At 48.5% G+C, this 21,977-nt stretch overlaps 1 protein-coding gene across 1 annotated transcript in view; it reads left to right on the top strand.

Annotated features, from left to right (window-relative positions):
• The first annotated feature begins 13,517 nt into the window (after positions 1 to 13,517).
• The window catches only part of PAX5 (paired box 5), a 318,326-nt gene continuing 309,866 nt past the window's right edge, over positions 13,518 to 21,977 (top strand). The window contains exon 1 of the mRNA XM_084834904.1: positions 13,518 to 13,598. Within this exon, the coding sequence (XP_084691030.1) occupies positions 13,553 to 13,598 (46 nt within the window). The 5' untranslated portion in view covers positions 13,518 to 13,552. The remainder of the gene's footprint in view (positions 13,599 to 21,977) is intronic.

The raw sequence follows: 21,977 nt of genomic DNA, 5'->3' as shown, positions 1-21,977 counted from the left end.
AGGATTATTGAGAGCGTGGGCGAAGCTCTTTGAACATTATATAATTATATATCAGTATCCTCTGAATTTGGCTCCTTCCACCACCATCTTGCACAAAGTTCGTAGTTATGCCCCAAAGCTTCAATCCACCACTTGAATTTAAGTACTTGGATTAAAGCTGGTTTAGACAGCGCTTCTATGCACAGTTAAGCCGGTTCGGCCCAGCTTTCCTCAGTACCGGGCAAATCCGACCGCTAGTAATGCGTGACAGCTGCCAGGCACACCTTAGGGACTTGCGCAGGACATTCAGGCAGAGTGTGCCCGTTGCGTCCTTGCTGGGACCTTATTGTTTCTAACGGGATTCAGAAGGTTTCACTGAGCAGCGGATCGCAGCCTTGCATGCCCATCCTAAACTTGGAAGTTTACCTAGGAGTGATGAAGTGGACGCTAGTCCACGAAAGTTTATGCCATATGTTGGTCTTTAAGGTGCCACAAAACTCCTTGTTGCTGTTGATTCCAAAGGCATTTACTTCCGAAGAATGTTAACTGTAATGTCGCACGCTAAACGCAGTTGGATCAGAAAGCCGCGCGGCCTGATCCTAAGCGTTTTTACTCGAGAGTAAGCCCCTCTGAATCCTGTGCAACTGTCTTCTGAGTAAATACCCATAGGACCAGGCTGTTGAAATCCTGCTACTCAGACTTCAAATAGGTTGGGGATTGTGTGCAGGTGAAATTAGGGATCTTTGAAGGCTGCATTCCTTAAAAGTAAAGCCCATTAAAAATCTATGGGATTTTCTTCGAGTAAACAAGGTTGAGTTCGCAGAGTGGACATCACTCCGGCTGGCATCTGCACAGGGCTGCACCTCTTTTTTCACCCCTGCGGTGAATTAAAGAAACCTGGCTTCAGCTCTATAAAAACGGTCACACCAGCAATCTTCAGCCTCTCCTTTTTTTTGCAAATCGTTGTGACGCCAGAAGGGGGAAGATTCGCGAGAAACGAAATTAACTTGTTTTAAAATCATGGGACGCTTGGCAGCGTAATTTCTCGCAGGGAAGAGCGTCAAAGGCTGAGGTAGAAGACCTCTTCACCTAAATCCCCACACGTGCCTGTGGCTACATTCCTAGTTAGACGTCCCTGGGAGTAAGTCCTACTGAAATGAAGGGGAGTTCTGAGTAAACCTGATTAGACTCGGGCGGCAGGAAGTCATAGGCAAGTCGCACCCATTTCAAGAAGGTCTCCTTCTCAAATAAGGGTGCGTAGGATCGCCGCCTGCCTTTTGGAGATGTCAGTGACGGTCATCTTCGCGCGTGGGCGAGGAGCGCGTGGTTAGGATCGCAGGAGTAATGGTCACGCCCCATTGACCTCGGGAGACTTCCGGGGTAGATCTGGATGGCACTCAAGTAGGCAAGGCGAATCTGGAATTTAAATTCCCCGCTGAACCATCCGTTCATTCTGTTTAAACTTGGTACGAAGCGATTTACAAGTCCCCCATTCTGATGGGAGGGGATCAATCTAATTTCTAAATGAGTTGAGTAAGACTGTAAACCGTGGACTAACCGTAACTCCTTAATCCTATCCTCCGGACTTAAACTCCCCTGACATAAATGGAGTTTTGCACAGATAATGCGTTTAACCAATGGTTTATTTGAAGGATTCGATTTTCAAAGCAGTTAAGCAGGGTATAAAGACTAACTGAATCCAGTAGGACTTCCTTCTGAGTAAACATGGTTTCGGTCGTTCTGGGATTCAGAGCAATTAAGGCTGCAATCCTGTACACACTTACCTGAGAGTAAATCCCATTGAACTCAATTGATCTTACTTCTGAGTAGACATGTATAGGATTGCGCTGTTATAGACCGATCCTCAACATGTTTTCTCGCAAGTCCATCCTATTTATTGTGAAGAAACTTTCCTTCTGTGGTGATTATGATTACATTCTTTTTCTCTTCACAACAAGCCTGTGCGGTAGGTTAGGCTGAGAGTCTCCCTGGCGAGCTTCGTGGCTGAATGGGGCTTTGAACCCACGTCTTCCTGGTTTTAATTCTCCACCATACCGGCTCTTGGGTTATGTCCACCTAAATACAGAGGTAGCCCGATCCTATGCAGAATGCCCGCTGAGTACAATGTTGCTTGTTCTGGAGTAAGAACTCAGCGGATTGCAGCCATAAGTGGAGGAAAATGCTTCCAAGCAAAAGTGTGTTGGATTGGATTTAAAACGTCTTAATCCCGTTTTAGTACACCAGTTTATAGATGGCGTGGATCACCAGCCGACACCCCTGTCTCGAAGGTATTTCCAGCATGTTTACTCAGTGGTATTTTATTGAATAAGACTTATTTCCAAATAAGCCTCCTGGGCTGCAACCCTGTCCAAACTTACCTGGAAGTAAGCTCCATTCACCAAAATGAGGCTAAAGATGCATAGGATCGGATTGCACGGCTGACAGCCTACGGCACTTAGTTGTAAGTAAACCTGTAGTAATAAACCCTGACTTACTTCCAAGTAAACATGGTTTAAATTCGTGTGGTTACCAGAAAGTGAGACAAGTAAACGGGAGGTAAAATTCCCAGCAAATATGTTTGTGATTGAGTGCTGTTGCGTGTGTTTAAAGGAAAACGCCCCACAGGACTCGACTAGAATAACTTCGGATATATTTTTACAACCAGATCCTAAACACCTTACCATGTGAGACCCATTTAAACTAACGGACGCACCTCCTGTCAATGTGCTTAGAGTTGGATTGTAAATGGATTAAAAAGAAGCTCTCCGTCCACGTGTTTCGGAAGATTCCTGGAGAATTCAGTGCCATCAAACCAGAATGAATTTGAATAGGTTTTGGTTTTCAACAGCATAGTCCAATATTTAAAACTCTACTTAAACACACACCCACACCACATATGGGCATTTATTTTCTAAGTAATCAACGCCCATCGAAGCTGTTATAATTATTTTCGTCGTTCTGTGAAACTCGGCGTGGATGAAATCTTTCAGCCCCGGCTTAGTTGACCAATTAACAGAGACAGATGTAGACAGATCTCAATATGGGGTGGGGGGAACCTACGTTTTAGGGAAGGCCAGGGTATGGGAAATGCTTTGAACACTTCACGGGGGTCCTGTCATAAATGCGAAGGGCACGATCCAGCCAGCGTTGAACGTGGCGGAGCCCCACGCATTTCGGTGGTGCGATGAACCCCGCGCTTCGCTTGCCCGTTGACATCAGTGGGGCAGAGACGCTTGCGGCCGTGTCATCCCAAGGTCAGAACGCCGCTCAGCGGACCCGCTCCAAGGGGCGCGGCCAGAGGGATCCTCTCCCCGCCTGGTCTTCCTCGCTGCTGCCTTCTCCGGGGGGGGGGGGGACGGCGGCGGACCCTCGGCCTTCCACCTGGCCTCGGGCGGCCCTTTTGTGCCCGGCCAAACAGGCCTGGCGGACGGCCCCGGGACAGCTCGCCACTGCCCTGCCCGGCGTGAAGCGCCCTCTCTCCTTCTGGGGACAGTGACCTTGACCTCGGATAGACCCTGGGAGGAGGCGCGGAGGCCGCCGGAAGTTGCTTCCCAGCGCCCGGGTTTCTGAGGCTGCAAAGCCCAGCCGGCCCTCCTCGCGGGAAGCCAGGCGCGCGGGCTCGCCGCACAGTCGCCGCTTGCGCACCCGCAGAGCTGCCCCAAGGCCGGCCGGCCGGCCGGTCGCCCGGCGCCGGACCTCCCTGCGCTGTGCGGGTGTGTGGGGGCCGGGTGATCGCCAGGCCCGATCCGCTGCGGGCTGCGGGCTGCCCTCCTGCCGGGCGCCCCGCTCCGCTGCCAGGCCGCGGGGGACGAGGAAGCAGGAAAGCCCCGCGGTCAGCCCCGGAACCTGCCTTGGAATGCCAAGGCCCGCGCACCGCGGAGCGAGAACAATGAAGACGTCTCGTGGCACCTCAAAGGCGTGGCAAATCAAGCATTGCAACTGCCCCGCTGGATCAGTCTGAGGCCCATCTCGCCCAGCTTCCTGCTTCCAGTTCACGAGCAGGGCACGGAGGTGGCTTCGTTCCTGTGGTTCTGCCCCCGCCTTCGGTATGCAGAGGTCTGCTGCGTCTCTGCGCGGGAAGATTCCGTCGGGCTTCAGGGCTAAGAGCCTCTGATAAGCGCTCCTCCGTGAATCGGTCTATGCTTTGAAAAAGCTGTGGAAGTGAAGGGCCATTGCCGCATCTTGTAGTGGGGAATTCCGCAAGAGAAGCCCATCGAAGGCACCGGGTTGTAGCCAGTGCTACTCCTATTTAGAGAAGACCCATCGAACTGAATGGGACTTAAGTTAGACTAACATGGGATGCAACCCAGTGTCTCTCTTTACACCGGATTCACGGACTTGTCCGGGATTTACTGAGCCTTCTCCATCCCGGTGCTGTTCACATGTGTTGGACTACAACTCCCACCCTCCCCACAGCCACTGGGGGATGATGGGAGGTGTAGCCCGACGTATCTGGAGAGTTCCGGGCTGGGGGACACAGAATGTGTTGGATGTTATAAATAAATGTTATAAATACCAAAGATAAATCTTGGGCGATGCCAGAAGGAGAAAAAAGGTCAGGCCAGATGAGATTAAAAGGGTAAGAAAGATACCATAATACGAATCAATCAAGTTAATTTAACAAAATTCAGTGAAAACGAGCCGTCTCTAAGCAGGCGGGGAGAGTTTCTTCCCGCAAGTAATGACAATCGCGGGCGTCCACACGGCTAACTTTTCCAGAGGACAGGGGCGTCCGCAGCAAGTGACTCACCCCCTGCTTTTTGGCACCTCTAAGTGCATTAGAGGGCACGCTCCCCCCATATCCACGGGCTAGTTCCTACTAGGGGGACGTGGGAAAGCCAGGATTCTTTATTCTTGCCTTTTTTTTTTTCCTCTTGCAAGGAACCCAAGGCGGCTTACATGATCCTCCTCCTCTCCATTTTATCCTCACAACAGCCCTGTGAGGTAGGTTAGGCTGAGAGTCAGTGACTGGCCCAAAGCCACCCACCGAGCTTCACGGCCGAGTGGGGACTGGAATCGTGACCCCCCGAGTCCCAGTCCAACACTCCAGCTACTCCACCACCCTGGAGCCCTTTAGAGCCGGATTCCTTGGCGCGCGCGCGTGTCCCGGATTCCGTACAACTATCAAGTGGAGCCTCAAAGGCCCCCTACTAGTCCCAAATGCGCGGCGCCGTCCTATTTACCCAGAAGTAAGTCCCACAAAGTTCCGTCGTGTTTACTCCCTTGGAAGTGTATTTGGGAGTGGGTTGGAGCCCCGCTTGGTTGCCGTGCCATGTTTTCTTGCAAATTAAGTGAGTTTAAAGTGAGTCTTTCCCACTCAAGGCAAACGGAAATGCAAGCCAGGGGGGTGGGGGGGAGTGCTATTGGCAAATGAATCTCCCCCTCCCCTGGTCTGCTTTCGGAAATCCATGCATAAAAATGCTGCCCATCCCACGCCGTCACTACCCATACAGAAGGGTTTGAGCTGAACGGAAATGTTCGGCCCCTACAAGAGGGCGCGAATGGGGGGGGCTCCCCCTCCCCCGCAGAGTCGCTTTAATTAAAGCCACAAAGTCGCAGTTTATCCTTGGCTTGGCTTCTGGGGCGTGAATCGGCGTTCGCCTCCTCCCCCTCTCCTCCTTTCTCTTTCTCTTTCCTCCCTGCAGTTAACTCCAGTCCCTTGCATGCAGTTAACAGGGACAGCTTCGTCCAGATGTTGAAGCCCTTCAGAGGAAGGGAGCGGACAGAGGTGCTCGTCCCACTTCCCTCCCAGGAACGCTATGCCTCCCCGAGCCTCCCCTTCCTCCCGCCCCCTTCCGTCTTGGGTTTTGAAGTTTGCCTTTGGAGAGCCCTTAATCTGGAGCAGCGAGCCCGCTGGCCCCGCCTTGATCTGGTCTCAGTCCTCTGGAAGGTCTGGCGGGAATTCATACATTTATAACTGGATAAAATTATTTCTGAGTCGCTCTTCGTCCCGGGAAGGGCCTCCCAAGGCGACTCACAAATGGAACTTCAGAACAATGTAAAACATCATAACATAGCAAAATTAAGGACAGCCCCGGTTTGGTGAACTACCACAACGTATCTATTTATCTGATTTATTCATCAAATTCATTAATTGCCTTTCAGCTTAAAAGGTGCCCAAGGCGAAGTATAATGAACCAAACCCATAACACCAACCAAATAACAAGGAAAACAGTCGGTGTAGTACCGTTTTGAGGACTTCAAGCAGTTAAACCCAAGCATTTTGTCTCAGCTGCCAAGTAGGGGGTTGTTGTTCACGCCTTCGCTCTCGCATATTTATTGGGAGGCGAGTTTCCACTTTCCATTTGCCCCAACCCACAACTGAGTGTGTTTAACGTCATTCGCCTTGGCTGGCTGGACCAGGCGCAGCGGCTGAGAGATCCTCGGGGCGGGGGCGTCCACGTTATTCGCTGAAGCCCCGACGCGCGTGACATAGTTTCGGGGCGCTACTCCTCGGTGGCCGAGCACGTGCTTTGAATGTTCGAAGTCCCACGTTCCATCCCTGACATCTCTCCTGAAAGGATCCCAGGGAGCAGCTACCGGGAGGGAAAGGCCTCTGACGGACAGTCGCTACCTGTGACAATACTGAGCTCAGCGGGCCAGTCCCCCGACCCACTCAAGGGCAGCTTCCTGTGCTCGAAGATAATGATGCAATGGGTTGTATCCAATGTTAGCCTGACTTAAAGCCCATTCCTTCCGATGGGTCTACTCTAAGTAGGGCGAATATTGGATGCAGCCCGTTCTCTTTTCTTTTTAAAGCCGGCGGGACTCGAAGGCTTTTTGAGTTGTGAGTCGGCTGTTGTTTGCTGCTCGAGTGTCTCCCCCGTGAAAACAAAAACAAAAAGACTGTTGGTGAAAGGTGACTCTGGTGGGCTGACAGTGGCCCCCCTAAATGGACAGGGTTTCTTCCAGGGCGCGCTGTCTGGGAGTTTCCCCCTCCACTTGCCTGTCTTCCCTTTGATTTCCTTTTGTCGTTGCCAGTCTCCGGAGATCAACGCCCCCCTCGCTCCCGGGACAGCGCATCGCCCTTACCTGTTTGCAGCGTGCGTCAACGGAGCGCCACGGGCCTTGGATTTGGCCCGTTGCATGGACACGCGTGGGCCGCTCCACGCCACCGGTGAGAGGCGGTGGGCTTCCCTGCGTGGCCTCCGTAGGCCGCCGGCCGGCCGGGCCCTGAACGTGCAGAAGTCTTTGTTATGGCCGTGACGTCGCCGGGCCAGAGCCTTTACGGGCACAACTGCCGCGACAGCGCGTACGAGTTTCAGGGTGGCAACCGATTTTTACTCAGGCGGGGTGTTAGCTTAGGGCGGGGGGGGGGGGGACTCCTCGCAAACAAAGCACTTAACAAAGTCTGTGGTGCCAAAGGCCATTCAGAGCCGGTATTCTATTTTCAGTCTTCGTTCCACTGCTAAAACCAGGGCGAAGATTGTTCTGTGTGTGTGTCTTCAGAAAAGCCACTGGGGAGGAGGAAACTAGGCCCTAGGCCCGGAAAGGTGGACATTAACGCTCATTGCACGGGTAGGATGGCCCCGAGTTTTGAGGCTGGGTGATGCACATGGGCCAGCATAAGCATACCTGTTACCGTGTAGCTCCGAACGGGCCTGGAATTCCCCACATCCGAACAGCTGCAATGGGGCCCGCGGTATATACAACATGTGTGATGCAGGGTGATCCCGCACATGTTTACTCAAAAGTAAAGCCCACTTTGTTTAATGGGGCTTTAAACAGAGTGTGTGATGCGCTGTCAGTAATGATTTGCTTGGTTCTATTACTATTTTTATGGTCTCATAATAATCCTTCCTGACAAAGCATATTGCATGTTTAACATTGCTCCTCAAGTGTCTCTTGCATGTTTAACATTCAACTTGCATACTTAACTTGCATGTTTAACTTGCATGTTTAATATTCTCCTCAACAACATTGGGAGATCTACTTTCCTCCTTTTTTAATAAATCGGGGAGCTGACTTGTAGGGATCGTGGCAGAGAAGAGGCAGGCCTCTTCCTGGACTTGAACTAGGGAGGTCGAGGTTCAGATCCCTGCCAGTTAGTTATAAATGGCCCCTAGGTGGCTTTGGGATAGTCACCATCTCTCATCACAGGGCCAAGGTAAAAATAAAATGGGGGAGACCCCATGTTCTATTGCCCTGAGTCCACAGAGGAAAGGGGGACTATGAGAAATAAATAATAACACCCACAAATTAGCCACACCTAAGTAAAAGTCCGGGTCACTCCAGCAGTGGGTCCAGAAAGGGCATCCTTAAGATTAGATTCCCAGTGCCTTGATTCAGCTTGAAATCTGCTCCCTGTTATGCTGAGCTCAGGTCAGATCCCAATTTCCCTCCCCAAGACCTAGTAAGGGATTAATCCCTTAATTCCCTCTGGCTGCAATTCCATGCATGCTTACTTGGGAGTAAATCCAGCTAACACAGAGTGGCTTCCTTACCAACAAGCCTGCATAAGATTGGGCTGCACACCTTTCCCAGGCTAGAAGTCCTAGAGCTGAATGTTGAACAAGAAGAAGTTTAGGATCGGCCCAAACCACTGGCAATCATACAAAAGAAGTACTCTGTCTACAGTCACCTCTTGTGAATCTGGGCTCCCCCCTAAAAAAGGAATCCAGATGGTATCTGCTTTATTCTTGATCCAGCTGAGGAGGATACTTTGGACCTGAGAATGTAGTAAACATAAGCCTTCAACAGACAAAACTGAACAAATGCAGGCACACAACTGGCAATTGGAAATACACTTCATTTGGGCATCATTGGCAAGAGATTTGCCATTGAAATCTATAGGATGTAGATTCAGCCTGGAGAGAGAGAGATGCACCCATAGACTTGCAAGTACTCAGAGGGAATTGCACCCCATCGTAAACAAATTATTCAATATTTAGTACCGTTTGGTTCACTGCAGTTTATTCCACCTTCCACCTGCATAAATGGATTGCAGATGTGTTCCTTGACAGACAGAAAAGTTGGTGTTTTGGACGTTCCCAAGTGTACACATGTGCCATTATATAAACATCCCTCCCTCCTTCCATATCTTAAACAGATTTACTTGGAAGTAACCAGTCACAGACTTTTGAATGAAACTCACATGAAAGCAGCCTGAACCCACCCATGTTTGCTCAGAAGCAAGTCCCAATGAACTCCGTGGGATTTACTTCGAAACTGCACATACGTGAGTCAAGATCGGAATGGGAAATAATTCTCTTTTACTCAGGTGAATATGCCCATATGCGCATACACAGACTCTGTAGTGCCAGAGATACAATGATGTCCAGCCCCGCTCTTGATGACCCAGGAGGCTAGATGCTTCAAAAGGAATTGTTTGGGTCTGAGACTTTCTCCCTGTGCCCCAAAAGGCTGTGCTGCTTTCATGATTCCTTCTTAAGTACATGGCTCCTTCTGCAGTTCCAGGGTGGTTAAACAGGGGTGCAAAATCCTCACAAAATTAGCTATTAAAACAAAACTAGCTTCCCCCTTTGTCTTGCGAACTAGGATCAAGGAAGCCAGGCACCCATTCCTACTTGGTAAAGTGTAAAATGTGGATGTATTTGCTCTGCTTTCGAAACCATCCGTCTTCTTGTAGCCCTTAGAGTAGGGGTGCTTTAGAGAGAACTACATTCTTTTACACGTCAAAAGAGCTAGTTGTATTTCAGCGTAGCCAACCTCTCTCTCTCTCTCTCTCTCTGTTTGTGTGTGTGTGTACGCGCGCGTGTTATTTATATATAAACAAATAAGGCACTGAGACGTTAGGAAAAGGAGAAGTAAGACAGCTGAGAGCAGAGACAAAACACACAGAGGGCCAATTGGGGCGTTAAAAAACGCAAATAGTGGCTTCTCGAAATATTTGATATTTACTTCAGTTGGGACGCTATTGGCGTAATTCTCCGGAAACTGAGCCAAAAATAAATAAATATTTTTAAAAAACACCCACACAAAGGTCTCCTGCAAAAGTGGAGTAGCGCCTCTCAGGACGCTAGATCTCAGTGGGGCTTGAGCAAAAGAACAACGCCGAAGATTGCGTCCTGTGACTGCAAATTGCTTCGCAGACTTCGAATTCTGCATGCTCTTCAGGGGGAAATAGGATAGGGTTATTCTCAGCGTTCCAGTGAGGTAGCTCTTAAAAGGCATCGCAAGAAATAAACATTAACAAGATCTTAATAATACCCCTGAAAACAAATGTGCTTAGAATGAGGACCCCAATATTTTGAAATAGCTCCCCTCTGTTTCGCGTTATAATGATCCGATCCCGTGGACGATACTCGGGGGTAGGATCGATTGCGCTCAAAGGGGCTTACTGTAAAGTAAATACGCATATGACTACAGTGCAAGAATTCTACCTCAAGTAATCGTGGTCATTCTAAGAGTTTTTAGAGGATCCTTCTCCTCCTCCATTGATTTTAATAGATTTACCTACACACTTTTTACCTATGCCTTGCCCTCTCTGTAAAAAATACATATTTTGATTTAGATTTTTAAAAGATGTAGATCCTATACTTGAATTAAAATCGTGTTTTGAATATGAACATTCATAAACGGTATTAATAGGAAAGAGGTGTTTTTCTCGAGTTAGGATGGATTTGCATCTTGATGTAAATGGAGTTTCCTTCCAAGCAGGGTCCTTGGGAGGGAGTGCAACCCCTGGTTGGCGATTTTCCAGCTTTAGGTAAAAGCCATGGTTATTGAAAACACCCAGAATCATCATTGGGATAATTTATTGGGATCCTCATGTTTAAGTTCGAGGTCAATATCCTTTAGTTACTTGCCTTTCCTTAAAAATACAATTTGCTGTCTGCCAAAGCCTTTAGAAAAGTAAAACTTTAAGCTTACTAAAGTCCCATAAATGTCAAAAGGAGAGTTAAGCTTACATCTATCCTATTTAAATCATTGGACCTAAGGCTGCAATCCTATGCACACATGCCTGGGAGTAAGCCTATTGAATTCAGTGGCACTTACTTTCAAGTAAACAGGCATGTATTCGGCTGCACAGTCGTATGCAACATACTTCCACTGGAATCCTATCCATGCCTACTCAGAAGTAAGTCCTATTGAGTTCAGTGGGACCTATACTCAGGTAAGTGTGTATAGGATTGCAGCCTTACTAGGAAGGAAGTCAGGCTGACCTCAGTGGAAGTAACTTCCCAGGACCCACGCATAGCATTGGGCTGGATAAGGGCTTAACTTGGCTGCTCACACAGGGAGACACACACTGCACATTTTTCATAGGCAAATATTTGAGAGCACGATCCAAACAATTTACCGTGTGTGTGTGTGTGTGTGTGTGTGTACACATGACTAAATCCGGGAGAATGTGGGAATCCCTTAATATTTTTAGCAGAAGAGACATTATCTCTAGACTCTCAGGCTATTTCCTTCTATGTCCCTTTTGTCGAACTCTACTTACCTTTCCTGAGCTGGCTTAAGGTGACTGGAGAGGCAGCCTGTTTGGTTAAATTAAAACTTAACATAGAGGCTCAAGATTCACTTTCTGCCTTTCAATCTGTAACGGAGACAGGTAACAGTTTTGTTCCCAATGGGGGGGGGGGGCGCGGAGAAAAGAGAAATGCCTTTTGCCTCCTTCTGCACGGTTAAGGGAACTATTTTGCATAAAAGTAGTGTTTGCCATTCCATCGATATGGGGTCTTTCCCACCACCAATATTGTTCATGCGCTCGGTCTTCGCTTTCCTAAAACTGTATTCACTGAAGCATCCACCTATTCTGCACTCAAGGGAAGAGAGAGTGGTGTGTGTGTGTGTGTGTGTGTGTGTGTATGGAGGGAGAGAGAGAGAGAGAAGGCTGTCTTAGATTAAGAAACTATTTTGATTCCAAGTTCGGGTGTAATGGCAGATAGCAAAGAATGGGTGGCTTAGCTATCTAGTGGAACAAGTAGATTTATTTTAGACAGGCATGAATATTTCAAAATTAATCAGGCTGACTATTACAGTGAAGGAAATTAAAGTGCAAAGCCATTCTTCACCACCACCCCTTTACCCCGCCCCATAGTTTCGTAGCTGATATTTAATTTTCTCTTTAAAAATGCCACCCTTTATTATAACAGAAGGCCTCTGCGTGTGTGCGTGTGTGTGCGCGCACTCGCGCACGCGCGTTCTTACAGCCTGCGTAAAAGTCAAGCACATTCTGTGGAAAAAGGCGGGGACATCACAAACCGCTAGAAAACCGGGCGTTAATACGTTGGATAATACATTTTCCCTCTTGACTCCAACACGCGATCAATGAAGAACGTATCGCTTTACCCCACATCCTCTGTACGGATAGATCTGGAAGTTATTTCCAATGAGTCCCTCCATTTTTGTACGCTGTTAGGTAGCGGTTATTTTATTAATAGTTAGGGGGGATACTAAGAGAATAAGATTGTCATCCTTACATATTGTACAAACATAATAAAAGTGTTTTAAAAAGAAGAAATTGTTTCACTTCACACGAGCGTAGGGACCAATGGAACATTAAAATCTTTAAAACCATGTATTGGTTCCCATACGCCACCCCTCCATTTTATAAACAGGAAAGCAAAGAACTTTCCTTCCGGAGAAATTTATATTTGGACTTCCAAAGAAGAAATATATAGTTACATTTGCAAAGATTTCTTCTTTTTGATCTCCATCTCTCCCCCCACCGCCTCCCACCCCCTCCCCGGCTTTAATGGCGAAGACATTCCTCCCGCCAGTTTAAAAATAAAAATAAACATTAGATCGTTTGGCTTGGGGCGGGGGGCCCTACTAGATCTGTTTCAATTAAAATACTTCGGCTAGGCAAAGGCTCTTTTGAGAAGCAACCTTGCCTGCAGTCAAACACTGGCAACAACTAAGGCGGTTGTATATTTTATAATCCTGCTTAGTAACATAGGAGTTTTTCCATAATCAAACAAACCTCCTCTTGCGGGTGGTATCCTATATCTGAAGTAACTAGAACAGAGATCATTAATAAATCAGTGGAGTAATATATACACACTGACTATATGTCTACACACACAATGTTTCCTTCAATCCACATCTATCTCTTTTTTGGTATTTATTGCCCTATTCAGTGCTAATGAATGTGGGCTTTAATGAAAAGTTGATCGTCTACTTTAGTTTCTCCAAATCCTGCTCGTTTCACTTAAACCAAACCCATCTTTTCTGCTACTGCCTTCCTTCACAAGATTGTGCTGCAAACAGCTCCAGTAACAGTTTAAGGCTGCAAACAAACTTTGATTCCTGCTACAACAGATGTCAGAGTTTCTTGAGTTTTGGCTGCGTCTGGGGACATCTTGTGATGTTTTTAGAGAACAGGACATGATCTCACATGGCGAGAAGCTCTTTAGTTCCTTAATCATTTCACGGTTCCTTCGGAGGCTTTCTTCCCACCTAAAACGTTTAGTTTCAGCTCAGTGATCAGCTGCAAAGGCTCGACGGGGAGCGGAAGAGTTGAATTATTCCAACCTGCAAGCAGTCCCTCAACAAAAAAACAAAACAAAACAAAAAACAAAAAAAGAGAGGAAAAAGTGGAAACTTTTTTTTTTTTTTTTTTTTACCCCTCTCAGTCCATTTCACCAAGTCCTGAAAAATCAGAATGGAATTAGAGAAAAACTACACGACTCCTAGGACTGGCAGATCAGGTAGGACTGAAATTTTTGGTTTTGAATGATGCAGTTGAAAACAATTAAAATATATATCTTAAGGTTTCATAAGTAGATTGCATGTGGTATGCATGTAGGTGTGTATGTATGTGGGTGCGTGTGTCCGAACACACACACACACGGACAGAGGAGAGCAAAGGGTGTGTATGGCTTTATATAAAAACCTGTCCATATATAAATCACATTACTCTGGAGTAGTAACACCGAAGTCCCATTGACATTACTCTTGAGTAAACTGTTGATGGATTTCACTCGTTTTATCATAACATGTCCTGTTAGAAATAGGAATATTGAAAGTTTTATTTTTAGTGTCGATAATTACCATTTAATGATATAATGTGCAAATTATGTATCTGTCTATGGATATGCGAACTCTCTTTCTTTCTGTATATTCATCTTCAAAGAGGTTTATGGGGATCAATCATTTCCCAGGAAAAGACAGTAATTCCGCTGCCATCTTAACCATATTTAAACCTTAAAAACAAGCGCCACTGCACTCGCTGGGACTTCTTTAGAGTAAATGCGTTTCGGGTCGAGATATTTTAAAAAAGATACGGAGCGGGCTGCTGAATACAGCTTGAAGCCGCTTCCCAGCCCAAGCTACAGCCCAGGCGACCAGAAATACTAGGCTTTTCAATGAATTCAGCCAACGGAAACCGCCGCACTTCTGTTTAACTGGGTGGTGCGGATTCGGCAGCTGGAAATTCCAGGGTCGACTCGGATTATCTGGGTAGGGTCGTGGTGGCGGCGGCACGGATAATACTACCCGTTCCAGGGTGCCTGCAGCCTGTGAGACAAGCAAACAGGCAGAGAAACCCGCCCGTCTCTTTCTGCTCTCCCTGTTCTCTGACTACTCAGTGATGGCGTCGGCTGCTACCACTTTATAACGACAGCGCTTGCATATTAAATCCAGCCTCTCATATTGGTCTCTTGAAGGGGGGGGGGGGCGAGAAGATGGAAGCGTCCACGTTTTACGAAGGGATTTCAGAGTCTGAGGTATGGGGTGAGCCGAGACTGCGTTTGAGGTTCCTGTGTTTAGGACCAGACGGTGGTGCCTTTTGCTTGTCCGGGATGTCCCGCTTCTTAAAGGTTCTCCTCCTCCCTCCCTCCAGTGGGGAAGCCCCCGAAGCTTAATTCTGGGGGTGATCGCGTGTCTGGAGAGCGTCCTGACAAGCTGTCTATAAATAATGCGATTCAAGGCGATCGATGAGCCCTTTTATTAGTTAAATCGTCTGACTAAGCGTTCCATCGATAAAGCATTTCATCGCTCTTAGCTGCGGGCTGGGCTGGGCTGGGCTGGGCCGGGCCGGGCCGGGCCGGGCCGGGCCGGGGGTGGGGCTGGGAAGGCCCACAAGGAAAGGAGGGGAAGAGCTGGATTTGTGTGTGTGTGAGTGTGTCCCGCTCCTTCAGCCGGCAATCCAAGGTGACTTGCATGCTGAGCAGCGGAGACATCTCCCCCCCCCCCGCCGCCGCCCCCCCATTGCCACAAATGGCTAGTCTGTTTCCTGGCCTGATCTTCTTGCGTCTGTGACGGGTTGGACTGGGCTGGCCGGGAGGTGGGAGTTGCAGCCACAACAAGAGCCACCTTCCAGCACAGTTAGCCTCGATCGATTACTTGTTTTCCGAGTCCTGCAGCGCGCCGGTTCTCAGCAGGTGGCAGGGAGGCTGGTGGCTCTTGTAGCCAAGTGGTTCCTGCGCCTCAAGGCCTGTGCGTCCAACACAAGCCCGCGATAAAGATATCCCGGCCCCACCGGGGAGATTAAGGGAAAGGGAGGCGAACCCCCCCGTCCTTGGAGGGGAATATTCTTGGCCCTGTTCCTCCTCGGTGATGCTACCTCCACCGCGCCTGCTGCGCCGGGGGGGGGGGGCGCTGCTTCCCGTGCCGCCTGCCACCGTAACAGCCCATCTTTGCGTCCCCGCCAGACTTTCCTCTAAGGCAACAAACCGCGGCTCCTCTCGCTGGCTGGGGCTGCTGGTCTGGATTCCTCCCCCCCCCCCGAAATCGCGATTCAGACACTCTGTTGGGGCCCCCAAGCCGCCTCTCATTCAGGTGAAGCAGCCACGCCGCTCCGGTGGAGGGCAAGGCTTCGGAACAGCCGCGCCGGCATCAAGCGGACACCCCACTCCCGGGCGCCGACACACGCACACTCGTCCAGCGCGCCCGTTGCGGAGGCGATTGGGCCTCTCTGATTTCAGGATCAGCCGGCCCGAGCTATAGCGGGACCCACGATTTCAGGAAGGTCTTTAAGCCGAGTGTGCCTAGGAGCCTGCCTTGCTTTGGGAAGATGAGCTTGTTTGCTTGGTGAAACGCCAGGCGCAGCACGCGGCGGCGCAGAGGCCGAAAGAGGGCGGGCCGGGGAGGATGAGGGAGAGCAAAGGTCATGGAAAGGAGGCCCGCGGGAGTGGCGATCGGGCCACAGCAGAAGTCTTCAGGCTGAAGAAATACTTTTAAAAGTGGACGGCCTTATTAGGTGGCAGGACATCCCGAAACACACTCGCCATCACTCTTCTGCTCGGGAGGGCTTACAAACTAAATTGGGACGGTGGGTGGAGACGGCAAGGGGAGCCGTTTATGTGAGCCCCATTTTGTGTGATCTACCCCCTGTTATTTCTTTTCGACCCACAACCATATTCTCCCCCTGGCTCCCCACAACTAGAAGGGGTAAAACAATCCCCCTTCCTCCGTGCTTATGCCTACACGAACGTTTTGGGTTCTGAAAGTGCAATGCCTCCTTTCCTTTTAGCTTGGGTGGGTGTGTGGAGCCCACCTTATATCTCGATTTTGCATGTTTGCTAACATGCAGCCCAGTTTCCCACAGCCTTTTCCATGTCGGTGCCCTCCAGATGGCCTACTCAGAAGTAAGGCCCACAGAGTTCAAGGAGTCCAGTTCCTTGGTATGGAGTGCATAAAATGGCAGCTTCCAAAAGATAATGGCATTCAGGTGAAGTATTTTGGCCTCTTCGATCTCAAGGCTCATGCATAGGATAAAATAAACCTTTTATATATCCCAGACGTATTACTTGGATGCAAGACTTCTTGATCTCAATGAAAAGTCGTTGCAAGAAAGGGTTGCAATCCAAAAACACACCAGTGGGCTCTAAGCATCTTTACTCAGAAACAGTAAACTCTACTAGGGTCAGGCAGTGTGGTGAAGGCTGAACTCAGAGGGACTTACTCCCGAGTAAACATGGCTGGGATCGCACTAGAGGCGTGGTGGAAGTAAGGCCCATTGTGCATAGGCAGCTTTAGTCCTGGGGTATTAACAGCCAGTGATCCTGGCTTCCACGCACCCATCCATTCTCCCCAGTAAATATTGCTGGCGCTACTAATAACTAGAAAATGGACAGCTTTTATTCCTGATTCAAAAGGCCGATTTCAGACAGTATAACCTTCAGTATAATCGTGAGTCAGGTGGGGGCGGGGAAAAGAGGCAAAGGCCCTGAGATAAGCCCATAAGCGTTCATCGTGGACCAGGGCCGAAGCTGCTAGCCTAAAACCGTGGCCAGCTGCCTGCCTTGGAACGGCGGGACTAGGAGGGCGGCGCACTCTACTTGGCGTCGAAACGCGCCCTCGCCGTCTCCTTCACTGAGAATGACGCAGTGTTGACGGACAGGCCAGGGTCCCAGTGCCTCTCTCGTGCCACTGAATCTAGACAGTCTGTTAAGGGAGGCGCTTTCCCCCTCTGTGACCCGTGAAATAATCTGTAGAATTGTTTACTTTCTGCTCTGATCTCACTGTCAAACGCACGTGGGACCCACGCTTCCACTCTCGGCTTTGGCCACCTTGGGTGGGTACCTCATGGCTCCTCCTTGCTTTGCAGGCTACAGTCGGTGTCTGGTAAAAGGAGAAACGGGGGTGGGTTGGGGCGGGGGGAGGAGGGCTCTGGCGGGCCTTGAGGGCCATCGAAGGAATCAGCCACAACGTTGAGCTTGCTGGGATTGGGGGGGTGGGGGGGTGAAGAGGGATCTGGGGCGCTGTGGAAATCAGGCACGGGAATTCGGCCTGCAGTGGAGGGTGCGGGTTCGGATGTCAGTGGACGAGCTCGGCAAATTTCAGCAAGGTCCGAAGGCCCCTTTCACAACTGGGAAGAGAAAAGGCAGCTTATTTAAATATTTGTTATGATTGTTTAGATACCTTTATTCATTCCCATTCTCTCTCTCTCTCTCTCTCTCACACACACACACACTTTAACCACAGCTACAGCGCGGCGCCGTTCATTAAGGCAGCGACGTTGTCAACAGAGGACGAGCTGCCACCCTTCATATTTTTCTTGTAAAGGGATTTGTGGCTTCGACTTACATAGAACATATGCTGCTGCTGCTGCTGCTGCTGGTAACAATAGCAGCGCATAGCTTGTGATATAAAGAATTATTATTATAGCTGTCATAGTGCATAAGTCTTTATGGAGTCACATAAGCCACGTATTCCTTGCACGGAGGAGCAACAGTTTAGTCAGGGTGGGGGAGGAGCGTCAGTCAATAGAATCAGGGAGTTGGCCTGAGATAAAAGTGCTTTTGAAGAATAATCAATGTGGTTTGAAGTGTGTGTGTGTGGGGGGGGGGGGCGATTTTTCCCGGTGCCCTGTCCGATGGAACTCTTGCCTGAAATAATGGCACTCATCCGTCCCCCAGCATTCAAGAAATGTGAGTGACAATCCGATCCACAACCCACTTACACTAGCTAAGATTTAAATGCATGACTGCGAGGGGAGTAACCAATAGCTTCACAATCCTGGTATTTAGGTTTAATTGGATTGCGAGTCACGCGGAGAACGTGTGAAAGAAGATTGCCACTCCGACCCTAAACGTATTTATTTGCAACTGAGGATTTACATGGGACTTTCTTCCTGGGAAGTGTGCTTAGGATCGTGGTGCTAAATACAAATCGACCGTGCCGCACTGCGCGGAAGCCCCTCCCCCTCCTAAGCTTCTCCAAGCACCCTTGCACCTTAGGGCCGAAGTTCTCTAAGCTTAAAGGAGCCTGGCTGAAAATGTCTCTCTTACGCTCTTGTAACCTGTGCACTTACAACGTTTAAGAAGATCAAACGTAACTGATAACCCCCTCGCACTTCGTTTAGCATGGAACGTAGAAGCATCGGGGTTCTTGCAAGTGGCCTGTGGAGTAGGCCCTAGGCTGCAATCCCGTGCGCACTTCCTTTACTTCCGAGCAAACATCCATAGGGTCGGGCTGCGCGATGATTTGCTCACAGGGCAATCCAACAAAAGATGGACCAAAAAGTGGAACACCCCACAAGGCAAAAATCGAAGGCAAAGCAATGTTTGCGCCAAGATTGTTCGTTTGTTTGAAAATGTAGATAGATGAGTCGGAGAGGAATGACTCTCTCTTTCTGTGTCTGTCTCTCTCGGTTTGCTTAGTTGTTTAGAAAGTAAATCTTGAGGAGGCACGTGCACCCTGTTTTAACTTCAGAGAGATGATCTGCATATAATCCAATTAGTCTTGCTTTCTGTACAAACACAACGGGACTGCAACCGGATTTCCCCACTCTCAGTCCGTTGTCCAGTCTGCATTAGTTTATGAAAGAAAGAAAGAAAGAAAGACGTATAAGGAGTAGAAATCATTGACTGCGAAAGCCACAATCCAACAGGGAAGTTCTCCTACGGCAGCCCTATTGAAATGAATAGGAGCAGTGTTCTGGCGCAGCTCCCATTCATCTCTATGTGGATTGCGCAAGAGACCGGCCTGGTGGATTGTGCCAGATGACCTGGGGAAAAGGAAATCAGAATCGCACAGGATCTTGCCGTCATTCTCAGTTGAGAAACGTCATCCACATTATTTAAGGTCATGTTTTCAATTTAAAGTTAGGGCGGGGGGGGGGGGAAGACTGTGTGTGTGTGTGGACGTATTGGGAGCCACAGAAGATTAAACAACTTAAAAATTTGCAAAAGTCGCCCTTTCCCGTTACTAATGGCTGCAGAGGATGGATGACAATCCCAATCCATACATTAAAAAGTTTTGCACGGACGTCAGTGGAATGAGGACTGTGTTTCCGGGAAGTGAGATATCAGTAACGTGTAACTTTCGAAGTCCGGAATTCAGGGATCACCTTAGCTGTCTGCTATGCCTAGATAATTTTACAGGACGCTACTCTAGGCCGGTGAGCAAGAGGAGCAGGTCTTTTTAGGTGGTGGCTCCTGTCGCCAAGAATTCCCTCTCTCGGGAGATTCGCCGAGCACCTTAGCGACTGGCCTGTAGCTCCCGGTCACCCTATTTTTTTTTTTAAGGCATTTGTGTAGTTAATGATGTTGCTGGCTTTTTAATTGTGATTGTTTTTATTTAATTTCTGTATTATTGTTATTTTAGTATATACAGACCAACCCTGTGCATGTTTACTCTGAAGTAAATCCCACTGTGTTCAATGAAGCTTGCTCCCAGTTCAGTGTGCCTGGGATTGCAGCCCTAGCTGTCATTTATGATATTGTTCTGGATCAGGACAAAGTAATAACAGTAATAATAATAATAATAATAATAATAATAATAATGACTTTTGATGGGGAAAGCTCATATCCTCTGATTCCCCCCGCCCCACAAGTCTGGTGTGTGTCTGCCTATGTTTATGTTCTAACACGTCAAAACGAGCAGGAATCGTGGGGCAAGGTGCGAAAGGGCTGTGCAGAATCTACAACAATGTTGTGTGGGGATGGGGTGGGGGGCAAAATACACAGCGCACAGACCGGTATTAATCCTGGATATTAAATAAATTCAGTCAAATCCAGCCATCGTGATGTACCTTTAAATCCCATTTATTTCATAGGAACAATAACCATGCGTTTAAGGCTGCAATCGTATACATACTTAACTGGGGGTTTGGAATAGGCTGAAATCAATGGGGCTACTTCCGAATAAAAATGTCTTGGATCTGAGCACACATCTCTCCGATTGAAATCACTGGGATTTTTTAAATGGCTTAGGCTGCAATTTTATATCCACTTATACCTACTACGTCCCACTGAACTTGATCTGATTTACTTAATCCGAGTAGACACATATAGGATTGCTCGGTTAGGCTGCAATCCTTTACACACTTACCTAGGAGTAAGCATCATTGAACTCAATGGGACTTAGTTCTGAGTAGACATGTATAGGACTGCACTGTTAATTAATTAATGGTGATCGTTACTTTTAGAATTAAGATTCCATTGCTTTTGATGGGACTAACTTCCAAGTCAATGTGTTGAGGACCGGTTGTGTGAGAAAATTTCTGTTTCTTTTTAAATAATCATAATCAGCATCATAATATTTATTATGATTATTATTCACCGAACCCCTCAAACACTGATGCGTTTCCCTCCTCTAGCAGCATTCCTAAGACGATGGAAGGGACAGAGGATTTATATGCCACAAAATCAAACACAGAAATCGCTAGAGAAGGAAAGATGCGGTAAGCAGGCTGTTGTGTTTAAGTGACATTGGACTGAAGCAGTAAGTTCCACTCATTTTAACAGGATTGTGGATCTGGGCTACATAAACTTTAATCAGCGGTAACCTGATCCTTAGAGGTAAAATAGTGTAGTTAATTACAGCACTATCGCGTGTATGAAAAACAGGCCCTGCATTTTATTACAGCAGCACATCACAAGTTGAGCATTATTTTTCGGGGCGGGGGGAGAGGGAGGAACCTGCCCCGCTCTCACGCCCCTAACATCTCTGCTTTCTATTTAGTCGAGGGTGCACACGCTATCTGAGTGAAAGTGAAGTAGACAGCCGCTTTAGACAAACTTCAGCATATTCGCCAAATCCGATCTAGCTGTGACAAGCGGGTCGGGGGGATTGGCGGGAGCGGGGGTGGGGGGGAAATGAAGCAATGCCACTCCAGTGTCACAGCCTCATCTTCCGCGCTGTGTTTACTCAGAAGGAAGTCCAGGAAAGTATAGAAAGTCAGCAGAGTTCACTTCCAAGGATTGCAGGCCTGAGACCTAGAGAGACCCCTTCTGTCCCATTAGCAGTCTGCACCACCCATACTTGGGTGCCTGCTCACACATGGTTCTGAATTCAAAGGTATGAAGATGGACAGCCAGTGTGGATGTCGTGGTTAGAGCGCTGGAATGGTGACACGTCGTGATAGGCGCTGTCAGTTGGACTGGGGAGATCCGGAGATCTAGCCCTTTCTCCGCCAAGCTCACTGGGCGCCACTGGGCCAATCACTGACTCTCAGCCTAACCTACCCCACAGGGTTGTTTGGAGGATAAAATGGCGAGGGCGAGGACCGTGTAAGCCGCCTATGGGTTCCTTGCAAGAGGAAAAAAGGCGGGATAGAAATGTAATAATACATAAATACATAAATAAAAATACGGGCAGAGTCACACTGCGTACTCAGCACTTCAGCAGGAGCTGTGTGT

Source organism: Heloderma suspectum, chromosome 2 (genome assembly GCF_057233095.1).
Source record: "Heloderma suspectum isolate Gila_16-S chromosome 2, 16-S_ref, whole genome shotgun sequence".
Taxonomy (NCBI): Eukaryota; Metazoa; Chordata; class Lepidosauria; order Squamata; family Helodermatidae; genus Heloderma; species Heloderma suspectum.
The sequence above is the reverse complement of the archived record's forward strand: the minus strand, read 5'-3'. Positions and strand labels throughout refer to the sequence as shown.